Here is a 12,790-nt window from a genome sequence, read left to right as displayed (position 1 = left end):
CAAACTCCAAACAGAATGGAACAGAATCACATAATCTTTTACATATTGAATATTGTGGGCAGAAGGAAAAAGGGAAAAAAACAGCAATTTTTAAAAAAAGCAGTAGAGTGGTTCAGTAAAGTTAGTCCCTGGTGAGATAGGAGTTTACAGTCCTAATGGCCTCTGGGAAGAAACTCCTTCTCAACCTCTCCGTTCTCACCGCATGGCAACGGAGGCGTTTGCCTGACCGTAGCAGCTGGAACAGTCCGTTGCAGGGGTGGAAGGGGTCTCCCATGATTTTATTGGCTCTGGAGTTGCACCTCCTGATGTATAGTTCCTGCAGGGGGGGCGAGTGAAGTTCCCATAGTGCGTTCGGCTGAACGCACTACTCTCTGCAGAGCCTTCTTGTCCTGGGCAGAGCAATTCCCAAACCAGATTGTAATATTTCCGGACAAGATGCTTTCCACAGCCGCTGAGTAGAAGCACTGGAGGATCCTCGGAGACACTCTGAATTTCCTCAATTGCCTGAGGTGGTGAAGGCGCTGCCTTGCCTTTACTCACGAGTGCTGCGGCGTGTGATGTCCATGTCATATCCTCAGAGTTGTGGACCCCCAGATATTTAAAGCAGCTCACTAAGGGTCATTAAGGCACGCTGTCCTGAATTTCTTCAATAGCAGGATGATAGTGGTCTTCTCAATTCAGTTGGGAATCTCAGATGGGTGTAGGGAGAGGTCAAAGATGTCCCTGAATATTGCTGTTAGCTGACCCGTGCAGGTCCTGAGGATATAACCGCGACTGCACCTTGACCGGCCGTTTCCTGCGAGTTTCCTCTGAGGAGGGTTGACCTGGATAGATACATAGTTCCCTGAAAGTGGCAACACAGGTAGATAGGGTGGTGAAGAAGGCTCTCGGTACACTGGCCGCTCAGGGTATTGAGTATAGAAGTTAGGATGTTACATGTTACAGGTACAAGATGTTGGTGTAGCTACATTTGGAGTACAGTGTTCAGTTTTGGTTGCACTGTAGTAGGAAAGATGATGTTAAACTGGAAAGGGTGCAGAGAAGATTCATGATGATGTTGCCAGGACCCGAGGGCCTGAGATACAGGGAAAGGTTGAGCAGGTTAGGACTTTATTCCTTAGAGTGCAGGAGGATGAGGGGGGGGGGTCATCTTATTAGAGGTGTATAGGATCATGAAGGGAATAGATAGGGCAAATGCATCGAGTCTTCCACCCAGAGTAGGGAAATCAAGGACCAGAGGAGATGTTTAAGGTGGGAGGAGAAAGATTTAATAGGAACCTGAGAGGCAACCTTTCCACACAAAGGTGAAACAAACTGCCCGAGGAGGAAGTTGAGGCAGGTACTAGCACAACATTTAAAAGCCATTTGGACCGGTACACAGATAGGAAAGGTTTAGAAGGATGTGGGCCAAACTCAGGTAGGAGAGACCATTGATGAAGCATGTTAAAGTCATCGAATCACAGTCATAGTCAGAGTCATGGAGGGTGGGAACAGGCCCTTCGACCCAACTTGTCCCCTCCGATCAACAAGTCTCATCTACACTAGTCCCACCTGGCTGTGTTTGACCCACGCCCCTCTAAACCTATCCAATCCTTGTATCTGTTTAAATGTTTCTTAAACGTTGCGATAGTACCTGCCTGTTGATTGGCATGGGCATGTTGGGCCGAAGGGCCTGTTTCCATGCTGTGTGACTACTCCTCACATGGTGGGTGATTCCATACTGCTTTACTGCCCATGAAGTCTTATGGCTGTTTCTGTTGATCATCCCTTTATAATTGCGGAGAAAATAGAATGAGGCCGTACGTCCGAGTTAGTAAAGACTGCTAAATTGCCCATTTCTCCAAACAGTGTTCCTACCTCAATTGCATTGTGGAATTCCGCTCCCTAAAGCCCCTGTCCCACTTAGGAGACCGGAACAGCAACCTCTGGTGACCTTGCCCGCCACCCAAGGTTTCCATGAGGTCACCGGAGGTTTTGGTCACTCTCCCTAATGGTCGAAAGTGTTCTCCGCGTGGTCGAGGCTTCATCTAGGTTGCTGCTATTTTTTCATCGTGATTAAAACCGGCCTCGACTAAAAATAGGTTGCCGTTTTAAAAATCGATAATTCTTTTTAGTCCCAGGTCTAGTTGAAGCCGGTTTTCTTCATAGTGGAGGAAGGTTTTCAACATATGCGTGGGAGGTGGTAGGAGGTTGCAGGTCACCTTGACCTTGATTTTTTTTTTTTGGGTGGCGGGCAAGGTCACCAGAGGTTGCTGTTTAGGTCTCCTAAGTGGGCAGGGGCATTAGAGCTAAATGATTGTAAACTTGTAGGTCATCATCTGTTATGACCAGGTTAAAGTACATTAACTTGATGTGCGTGTTTGGATCATTGACCCTTGACAATGGCATCTGTCTATGAATGCCCTTGGGGTGTTGTCAGTTGACAAAAGGGGCTGCATTAGGGATTAGCAAGGATTAAATGAATGTTTTACATGAGCATCAAAGTGAAACCTGTGCTTTTAAATTGTTACAACGGCAAGCATTTACATAAAAGGCAACATTTTCATTTGCTTTCACTTTAGAGTCAATGAGTGCCACTGTGGCGCGGAGGTGGAGTTGCTGCCTCACAGCGCCGGAGACCCGGGTTTGATCCTGCGTACGGGTGCTGTCTGTACGGAGTTTGTACGTTCTCCATGTGACCACGTGGGTTTTCTCCGAGTGCTCCAGTTTTCTCCCACATTCTACATACGTACAGGTTCATAGGTTAATTGGCTTTGGTAAAATTGTAAATTATCCCTAGTGTGTATGACAGTGCTCGTGTTTGGGGCGATTGCTGGTCGGCGCGGACTTGGTGGGCCGTAGGGCTTGTTTCTGCACGGTATCTCTAAAGCAAAGTCTAAAGTTGTACAACATGGAAACGGCCCCTTTAACCCAACTTGTCTATGCTGGCGTAATCTAGTTCCATTTACTCTGAAGAAGGGTGCTACCCAGCAACATCACCTATCCATGTTCTCCAGAAATACTGCCTGATCTGCTGAATTACTCCAGCACTTGGTGGCTTCTCTTGTTCCATTTAACTGTGTAGGACCAATGCCCCTCTAAACCGTTCCTACACACGTACCTGTCCAAAAGTCTTTTTAAACATTGTAATTGTCGATCCCACTTCCTTTGGCAGTTTGGTCCACATACCCACCATCTTCTGTAGGACAGATTTGTTTACATATGTTTTCTGAATTCCCTCCCTTTTTTTTAAATTATTTATAACAAAATATTTGTTTATTAAATAATAATCCAAAATGCTTTTGCAATTATACACAAATACAGAGTCGTAACAAGATCAAGACATTTATCAGATTAAAATATTGTCAATCTCGACCCCCCCCCCCCCCCCCCGTGGCAACTAAATACACGTGGACGGGGATCGACAAAATTCTTAAGGGGTTGGACAGGCTAGATGCCCCCCCAAGGGGTCCCCCTCCCGTGGCAACCAGCACTCTTCACGGCAGGCCTCATTGGCAGAGTCCCCGTGGACACTGCGTGCTCCAATGTAGGGATAGGTGGGCATGGACATAGGCCCAGAGGTTGGGCAGACAGTCGACTCGGGCAGAACCCTCGTCTTCCTGCTGCCTGGACCCGACATTCGCCAACTTGACCAGGCCCAGGAGCAATCCGACCCCACCTTCCTCCCTCCCTCCTGACCCTCCCCCCTCTGTACCGGGTGACCAAAGATCAGGAGCGTGGGGCTAAAGTGCCGCCAACACCTGAGGAGCAGCCCCTTCAGATGATCGTACAGCAGCTGCAATCTCCCTCACTCCATACACTTATGGAACATGGTCTCTTCCTTGCTGTAGATGTCTGGATCCACCCCCCCCCCCCCCCTCCTGGGTATTGTGATGGCCTATAACTGCAGGCTCAATATTCCACTAATAAGTATGTCATGAAATTTTAGTTCAAAGGAAGGTCATTTCTACAGAAATCTGTTATTTAAAGTTTATTTGACAATTTCAAAATCGTAAAGATGTCATCTAAGTTTTATAGATATGAAGATTTTCTTTTGCTTCTAAACTTGAAGTGGTTGAATTTTGGTTTGAAGAAGGGTTTCGGCCCGAAACGTTGCCTTTTTCCTTCGCTCCATAGATGCTGCTGCACCCGCTGAGTTTCTCCAGCACTTTTGTCTACCTCTGGTTTGAAATAATTTGCCATCTTGTGGTGAATTTAAGAAATTGTAAGAAAGGCTTTTGCTGCTGAAGCATTTTAAAATTAATCAAGTTCTCAATGACGTACGATGCAAACAAAATTTGTAACTTTGACTGTTAAAAGTAGTAATGCACAAATATCCTTGTTTTTCTGGTGGACTGTGGACCATCTGAAATATTTTATTGGATAGTACTTTGTTCTTTTTGGACAATTTCTCTCTCTACCCTTGAATGTAAATGTGAACACTTCCACTGGCGAGGGGTGAACTCTGGTTGCCCAAGGTGGCGTTTTAGTGGAGGTCGGGGAGGGAATCTCCTGGGACTGGGGGTCATCCACATCAGATCTGAGTGTGTCATTATATAAATATACGAGCGTGTAAATTGGGTTTTGGTATTAATTAAACACGCGTGTTATTCCAAAAACGCTTAAATCAAACACGGGTAAAATGCAAGGTGGCTGTAATTGCACGAAATGTGAATTGTGTTCATAAGTGATGGGAGCAGAATTAGGCTATTTGGCCCATCAAGTCTACTCCGTTATTCAATCATGGCTGATCGATCTTCCCCTCCTAACCCCAATCTCCTGCCTTCGCCCCCATTACCCCTGACGCCTGTACTAATCAAGAATCTATATACGTTTGCCTTAAAAATATCCATTGACATGATCTCCACAGCCTTCTGTGACGATGAACTGTGAAGAATCGCCACCCTCTGACTAAAGAAATTCCTCCCCATTTCCTTCATAAAGGAACGTCCCTTAATTCTGAGGCTTTGACCTCTGGTCCTAGATTCCCACTAGTGGAAACATCCTCTCCACATCCACTCTATCCAGGCCTTTCGCTATTTGTGCATTAGTTTGTGTTGTGCATTAATCCTGTATCTCCTGTAACTGTGTCATTGTGTTGTGTTATTCTAGCCTTCTCTACTATCCACGTGTGGTTGCATTCGTGCCTGCGTAGTGCTAGAACGAGCTGCTCTAACTGCTCTAAAGTGCGGTTCCCGGAGGTTTTTGTCAGTCTCCCTACCTGCTTCCACTGCCTGCAACCACCTGCAACCTCCAGGAACCGCACGGAAACCTTGGGTGGGACGCAAAGTCTCCAGAGGTTTCCGTTCAGGTTTCCTAAGTGGGACAGGGGCATAACTCGCCCCGATCAACAATCTTTCCTTTTAACCAAAGTTTTCACACAACCCAGTACACAGGCTCACAAACACCGGCACCTCATTTATGATTCTCCATTAGTCTCTGGGGCTGCACGGTGGTGCAGTGGTAGAGTTGTTGAACAGTGCCAGAGACCCTGGTTTGATCATAACCACGGGTGCTGTCTGTACGGAGTTTGTACTTGCTCCCCTTGACCTGCGTGAGTTTCCCCCGGATGCTGCGGTTTCCTTCAGAGATCTTCAGTTTCCTCCCATACTCCAAAGACGTACAGGTTTGTAGGTTAATTGGCTTGGTGTAAATGTAAATTGTCCCTAGTGTGTGTAGGATAGTGTTAGTGTGCGGGGATCGCTAGTCGGCGCTGACTCGTTGGGCCGATGGGCCTGCTTCCACGCTGTATCTCTAACTAATCTCAATTAAATTAGAAGATAGACACAAAAAGCTGTGGTAACTCAGCGGGTCAGACAGCATCTCTGAAGGAAAGGAACAGGTGACGTTTTGGATCGAGACCCTTCTTCATTAAACTATTCTGTACTGCTGTGTTGCTTGTCCTAGCGTACCCCTCAATTTTATTGCAGTTAAATATTTGTGTTAATTTTAGTTTGGCCTATTGTTGTCACGTGTACAGAGGTACTGTTGCTGAACTTGTCAATGCACTCTTCCAAACTCCGTCGCCATCTTGTGCTTTTGTGTTCTTCCAGGCGTCACAGAGCCATTGGTTAACGCCAGAAGAAAGAGAGCAACTTCTACCAGAACTAAAAGCCGCCGGATGGGAAGATGTAGAGGACAGAGATGCACTGTTTAAAGAATTTTCATTTGTGAATTTTAACCAGGTACAGTGCTCAGTAATCAAGGTGGGCGCAGCGGTAGAATTGCTGCCTTACAATGCCAGAGACCCAGGTTCGATCCTGACCATGGGTGCTGTCTGTACGGAGGTTGTATGTTCTCCCCGTGACCTGCGTGGGTTTTGGAAACAGAAACACCGAAAAATAGGTGCAGGAGTAGGCCATTCAGCCCGTCGAGCCGAATTCTCCGAGACCCCTTTGGTTTCCTCCCACGCTCCAAAGACGTACAGATTTGTAGGTGAATTGGCGTGGCATAAATGTAAATTGTCCCTAGTGTGTGTAGGATAGTGTTGATGCGCAGGGATCGCTGGTCATTGCGGACTCGATGGGCCGAAGGGCCTGTTTCCATGCTGTATCGCTAAACTAAACCAAACTAATCGAAGAATAGTTACCATGGCTCCACAATAATTGTTTCACCATCATAAAGCAGTCAGAAACTGGGCTTAGTGTGCTGCTTTTAAAAAAGATGCACAACTTGGGGAGTGGAGTGTTAAATAGTAGTTGGCATAAAATAACTATATGTGTTTAAGAAGGAACTGCAGATGCTGGAAAATCGAAGGTACACAAAAATGCTGGAGAAACTCAGCGGGTGCAGCAGCATCTATGGAGCGAAGGAAATAGGCAACGTTTCGGGCTTTGGCCCGAAACGTTGCCTATTTCCTTCGCTCCATAGATGCTGCTGCACCCCCTGAGTTTCTCCAGCATTTTTGTGTACCATAAAGTAAATATAGTTTTGTGTTGCATGGATGTAGGGCTGAAATTAATCATGATAATTTTATTGAAAACAAGAAACATAGACATAGAAACATAGAAAATAGGTGCAGGAGTAGAGGCCATTCGGCCCTTCGAGCCTGTACCGCCATTCAATATGATCATGGCTGATCATCCAACTCAGTATCCCATCCCTGTCTTCTCTCCATACCCCCTGATCCCTTTAGCCATAAGGGCCACATCTAACTCCCTCTTAAATATAGCCAATGAACTGGCCTCAACTACCTTCTGTGGCAGAGAATTCCACAGATTCACCACTCTCTGTGTAAAAACTGATTTTCTCATCTCGGTCCTACAAGACTTCCCTCTTATCCTTAAACTGTGACCCCTAGTTCTGGACTTCCCCAACATCGGGAATAAACTTCCTGCATCTAGCCTGTCCAACCCCTTAAGAATTTTGTAAGTATCTATAAGATCCCCCCTCAATCTTCTAAATTCTAGCGAGTACAAGAGCATCTAGAGTGGAAACAAATTGGACATTTCCTGTTCCTGGTCTCTGGCGCTGCAAGGCAGCATCTCTACTGCTGTGCCACTCTGCCAGCCACAGGGTAAAGGATACTTTATGCTTTGACTAAAGATATTCAAAGTCAAACAGCTCCTTTGCAAGGTACACCCTCTGAACGCATTACAGAAACACATGATGTGACCGGCAGTTCTGTACAACTCTGGCTGCGATGTTTACAAAGGTCTTTAAAAAAAATTGGATTTATTGTCACGTGTATCGAGGTACAGCGAAAAGCTTTTGTTTTCGTCCGAAAACCAGTCAGCGGAAATACAATACATGATTACAATCATCTGTAGTCAGGGTCGAACTCGGGGTCTCTGGTGCTGTAAGGCAGTAGCTCTACCCCTACGCCGCCCTTAATGGAAAAAGCACTACAGAGTGTGGCGAGAGAGAGAGAGAAAGAGATCTGGACATTCTGAAGTTAGACACAAAAGGTTGGAGTAACTCAGGCAGTATCTCTGGAGAAAAGGAATCAGTCCCATTTTGGGTCGGAACCCTGCATCGGAAGAAGTTTAAGTTTAGTTTGAGTGTTCAAGAAGGAACTGCAGATGCTGGAAAATTGAAGGTACACAAAAATGCTGGGGAAACTCAGCGGGTGCAGCAGCATCTATGGAGCGAAGGAAATAGGTAATGTTTCGGGCCAGGGTTTCGGCCCGAAACGTTACCTATTTCCTTCGCTCCATAGATGCTGCTGCACCCGCTGCGTTTCTCCAGCATTTTTGTGTACCTTCTAAGTTACGTTTGAGTTTAGTTTACTGTCACGTGTACAGAGGTACAGCAAAAAGCTTTTGTTGCATGCTAATCAGTCAGCGGAAAGACAATGCGTCATTACAATTGAGCCATCCACAGTGTATCGATCAGGGGTGGGGAACCGTTTCATGATGGAATGCCACATTAAGTTAGCATTAATCTAATAAGGCCACATCCAAGAAGCTTCAATTAGATATACAGTACTTCCAAATGTACATTATTTTGTAAAAATCCAACTACTATGTACTAACTTCAAGAAAATGAAAAAAAATGGTTAATTCTAAAGTTAATTATTTTGTTGTGAATGCTTTTTGTGGAAAAGCATTTGACTATTTGGTTGCAACATGGAGGTACGCAGTTTCAGCTGATCTTCTAGATGGGTATCCGCCATTTGTGACCTTAAGGGCGTCTTGATTTGGGTTAGGTAGGAGAATTGCAGCAATAAGTGGTTGATAAGCAAGAAAGCATTTTTTATGCGGGGAAGATTATTTTGTTGAATCGTCTTTTACTCTTTGATATTTTAAATATGTTCATTTTAAGATTAAAAAAATAATAATAAAAGACGAACACAAACATTAATAAAAATATAAGGCTCTGTTCTACAAAATTTGGATTCATTCAAAAGGCCGCACTTAATGGCCTAGAAGGCCGCACTTAATGGCCTTAATGCCGTAGGTTCCCCACCCCTGATATAGACACATGATATAGGGAATAAGATGAACAACGTGTACTGCAAGGTAAAGTCCGGTCAAAAGTAGTCCAAGATTCTCCAATGAGGTCTTGCAGTTATTGCAAGGTTATTACAAGAAAGGAATCCGCTCTTTGGGACTATTTCATCATTCTGTATCCCAAAGTCTAGTGGCAAAAGATAAATGTTTGCAGGGACAATGCTGATACCACACAGCATTGCATTGTGTAGGAAGGAACTGCAGATGCTGGTTTACACTGAAGATAGATACACAGTGTTGGAGTAACTCAGCGGGTCAGGCAGCATCCCTGGAGAAAAGGAATAGGTGTCAATTCGGGTTCGTTGGGGGCTTTGTGAGACGGCTGCCCTGCCAGCAGCGTGTTTGTCATTTTAACTTTTTTTTTTTTTTTTTTTTTAGTATGTCCAAATGTGTGTTTTAATGTCTCTTGGTGTGTCTTGTGTGAGGGGGGTGGTGAGGGGGGGTAGGGGGGGGAACTGCTTTTGGTCGCCTTCCCCACGGAGATTGTACCGCTGCTGGCAAAATTAATTTCGCTGCACTTTATTGCGTATGTGATGATGAATAATTCTGATTGATTGATTGATCCTTCTTCGGACTGAGAGTCAGGGGAGAGGGAAACTAGAGATAAGAAGAGGTAACAAGAACAAATGAATGAAAGGCATGCAAAAGGACAAATCAAAGCCGGCCACAATGATCAAGGAAAGGTGGAGCCCACACTGGTCCATTGTTGGCTGTGGAGAAGATGATAACGAGTGAAAAGGTGAAACTAAGTGGGACGACAGTGAAACTAATAGAACGATTTGGGGTGGGGGAAGGACAGAGAAGGGCGCATTGCATTGCACTATAGTTACTAAACAAATGCAACAGCTAGCTAGCAGTCACATTCAGAGCATTTTATCTTTTGGGGATCGCGAAAGTACATTGAAAGCAAAGAAATGAAAAGATCATATGTGATCGGCCAAAGGTCAGATACACTGTATTTTATGAAGTCAAATTCAAATACATTTTTTAATATTGATGCAATAGATTAAATAGAACGTAAATTAAATATTAATTTAAATATATATTTTTAACTTTCTGCACAAAATGTCTTCAGGAGGAGGAATTTCTTTAGTCAGACGGTGGTGAACCTGTGGAATTCATTGCCACAGGTGGCTGTGGAGGCCAAGTCAATGGATATTTTTAAGACGAAGATTGGCAGATTCTTGATTAGCACAGGGGTGATGGGGAGAAGGTAGGAGAATGGGGTTGAGAGGGTGAAATGAATGAACCAGAATTGAATGGCGGAGTAGACTCAATGGGCCAAATGGTTTATTTCTGCTCCTAGAACTTCTGAATTTATGAAATTACTTTGCATTAAAGCAGTAAACCAGCTAGTGATGAGACCATGCCAATAGACCACATCTGGCCTGAAGTCTGAAGAAGGGTCTCGACCCTGAAACGTCACCTAATCCTTTTATCCAGAGATGCTGTCTGAGTTACACCAGCTTTTTGTGTCAACCTTTGGGTTAAACCAGCACCTGCAGTTCCTTTCTATGTAAATAGGCCAGTTTATTTCCTTGTAAGCGCTTCAAATTATTATTTAATTTGACAGCGTTACAAAGCAAAATGAAGGCTGGAAATTATGTGCACATGAAGATTGAAACAAATGTCGTGTGTAGAGTCAGGATCATGGGCATGGGATAGCAGTGGATAAAAGGTGGTCTATACTCGACAACAAAGTCGGCAACTGTTTATAGACATGAATGATCCATGAATATATGTTGGAATTGAATTGCTGGATCAGATGAATTGGGTTACACAGATGTACACATTCCAGTAAGTTAATTCCATTAACCTCTCTCTCCCTTTGCCTTCTCCTTGTCCGTCACACACGTTTTAGTTTTGGCTGGGATTTGTACATTTGCCACCCCTTCTGTTCTTTGGAACGTGTGACATTTGTTGTTTGCAGCCACCTGGGACTCCCGACTTTCCCAACAGGGTACTTGTCTTTGGGAGTAGAATATGATACCCTTTCATCCCCACACTGCTGTTCACATCAAGGTGTCTTAAACAAATGCCTTTTGCAGGCAAATAATATGCAAACCATAACTGCACTGTGGTCTGCTGTTGAGTTACTGCTGGGTTTAGTTTAGTTTAGTTTAGTTTTAGAGAAACAGGCCCTTCAGCCCACCCAGTCTGCGCCGACCAGCAATCCCCGCATATTAATGCTATCCTACACACACTAGGGACAATTTACAATTTTACCAAGCCAAATAACCTACACCACACTCGTACACTAATTCTATCCTGCACCCTAGGGACCATTTTAACAGCAGCTGGTACGTTTTTGGAGTGTGGGGGGAAACCGGAGCACCCAGAGAAAACCCACGCAGGTCACAGGGAGAATGTACAAACTCTGTACAGACAGTACCCGTTGCCAGTAAAGCAGCAACTCTACCGCTGCACCACCGTGCCACCTCAGTGGGTGTGCACTGATAAGTCTGATTATATTTGCAATCTACAACTGAATGTTAATCAAAATACATTATGATTAGTGTCATAGAGTGATGCAGTGTGGAAACAGGCCCTTCGGCCCAACTTATTCACATAGGCCAACATGTCCCAGCTACACCAGTCCCACCTGCCTGCGTTTGGTCCATATCCCTCCAAACCTGTCCTATCCGTGTACCTGTCTAATTGTTTCTTAAAGGATGGGATAGTCAACTACCTCAACTCCAGGACAAGGGGTCACAGCTTAAGGATAAGGGGGAAATCCTTTAAAACCGAGATGAGAAGAACTTTTTTCACACAGAGAGTGGTGAATCTCTGGAACTCTCTGCCACAGAGGGTAGTTGAGGCCAGTTCATTGGCTATATTTAAGAGGGAGTTAGATGTGGCCCTTGTGGCTAAGGGGATCAGGGGGTATGGAGAGAAGGCAGGTATGGGATACTGAGTTGGATGATCAGCCATGATCATATTGAATGGTGGTGCAGGCTCGAAGGGCCGAATGGCCTGCTCCTGCACCTAATTTCTATGTTTCTATGTTTACCTCCTCTGACAGCTTGTTCCATACACCAACCACCCTTTGTGTGAAAAAGTTACCCCTCGGATTCATATTAAATCTTTCCCCCTTCACCTTGACCCCATGTCCTCTGGTCCTCGATTCCCCTACTCTGGGCAAAAGACTGTGCATCTACCCGATCCATTCCCCTCATGATTTTGTATACCTCTATAAGATCTCCCCTCATCCTTCTGCGCTCCATGGAATAGAGACCCAGCCTACACAACCTCTCCCTATAACTCACACCCTCTAGTCCTGGCAACATCCTTGTAAATCTTTTCTGAACCCTTTCAAGCTTGTGTGGTTCGTGGGTCTCAAAAGGAAGCACGAAGTCCAGTGTTTTGAGAGGCACCTTTAATTATGTTCCTCCCGGTTGTTGGGAAGACCAAACAAGAGAAAGATGGCACCCAAACCCCTGGACAATATCTTTCCTGTAACATGGTGCCCAGGACTGAACACAATATTCTAAATGCGGTCTCACCAACGTCTTGTACAACTGCAACATGACCTCCCAACTCCCTTGTAATTCTTTCTTGTCACATTTACCTAGGAACAATGAAATGTTTTGTTTTGCATACAACCCTGTGAAACCATGCAGCAGACCTCGCCTAGTCAGTACACAGGTGCCGCCCACATTTTGGCGCTGACAAAGTAACGACAGTTTACTGAACTGTCTACCTACCTAACGCTTGCCGCCGCACCTGGCAGCGGGAACCCCCCCGCCATGTCCCCCCTTCATTCACAGTTGTCCTCCTCACTCTCCGACCGTCCCCCCCCTCCCTCTCCAACGGCCCTCCTCCATCTCGTCAATGCTACAGTGATTATTGTACTCGGGTAT

General features: G+C 45.1%; 1 protein-coding gene across 2 annotated transcripts in view; it reads left to right on the top strand.

Moving 5' to 3' along the window:
- LOC129701789 (pterin-4-alpha-carbinolamine dehydratase 2-like) overlaps positions 1-12,790 on the top strand; it is a 42,934-nt gene that overhangs the window by 2,907 nt on the left and 27,237 nt on the right. The window contains exon 2 of one of the 2 annotated variants that reach the window (XM_055643227.1): positions 6,033-6,164. In XM_055643227.1, coding sequence (XP_055499202.1) covers positions 6,033-6,164 — 132 coding nt within the window. Of the gene's footprint in view, positions 1-6,032; positions 6,186-12,790 lie in introns of both variants that reach the window. The other variant, XM_055643225.1, reaches the window with a different exon arrangement.

This window comes from Leucoraja erinacea, chromosome 11 (genome assembly GCF_028641065.1).
Source record: "Leucoraja erinacea ecotype New England chromosome 11, Leri_hhj_1, whole genome shotgun sequence".
NCBI lineage: Eukaryota > Metazoa > Chordata > Chondrichthyes > Rajiformes > Rajidae > Leucoraja > Leucoraja erinaceus.
The sequence above is the reverse complement of the archived record's forward strand: the minus strand, read 5'-3'. Positions and strand labels throughout refer to the sequence as shown.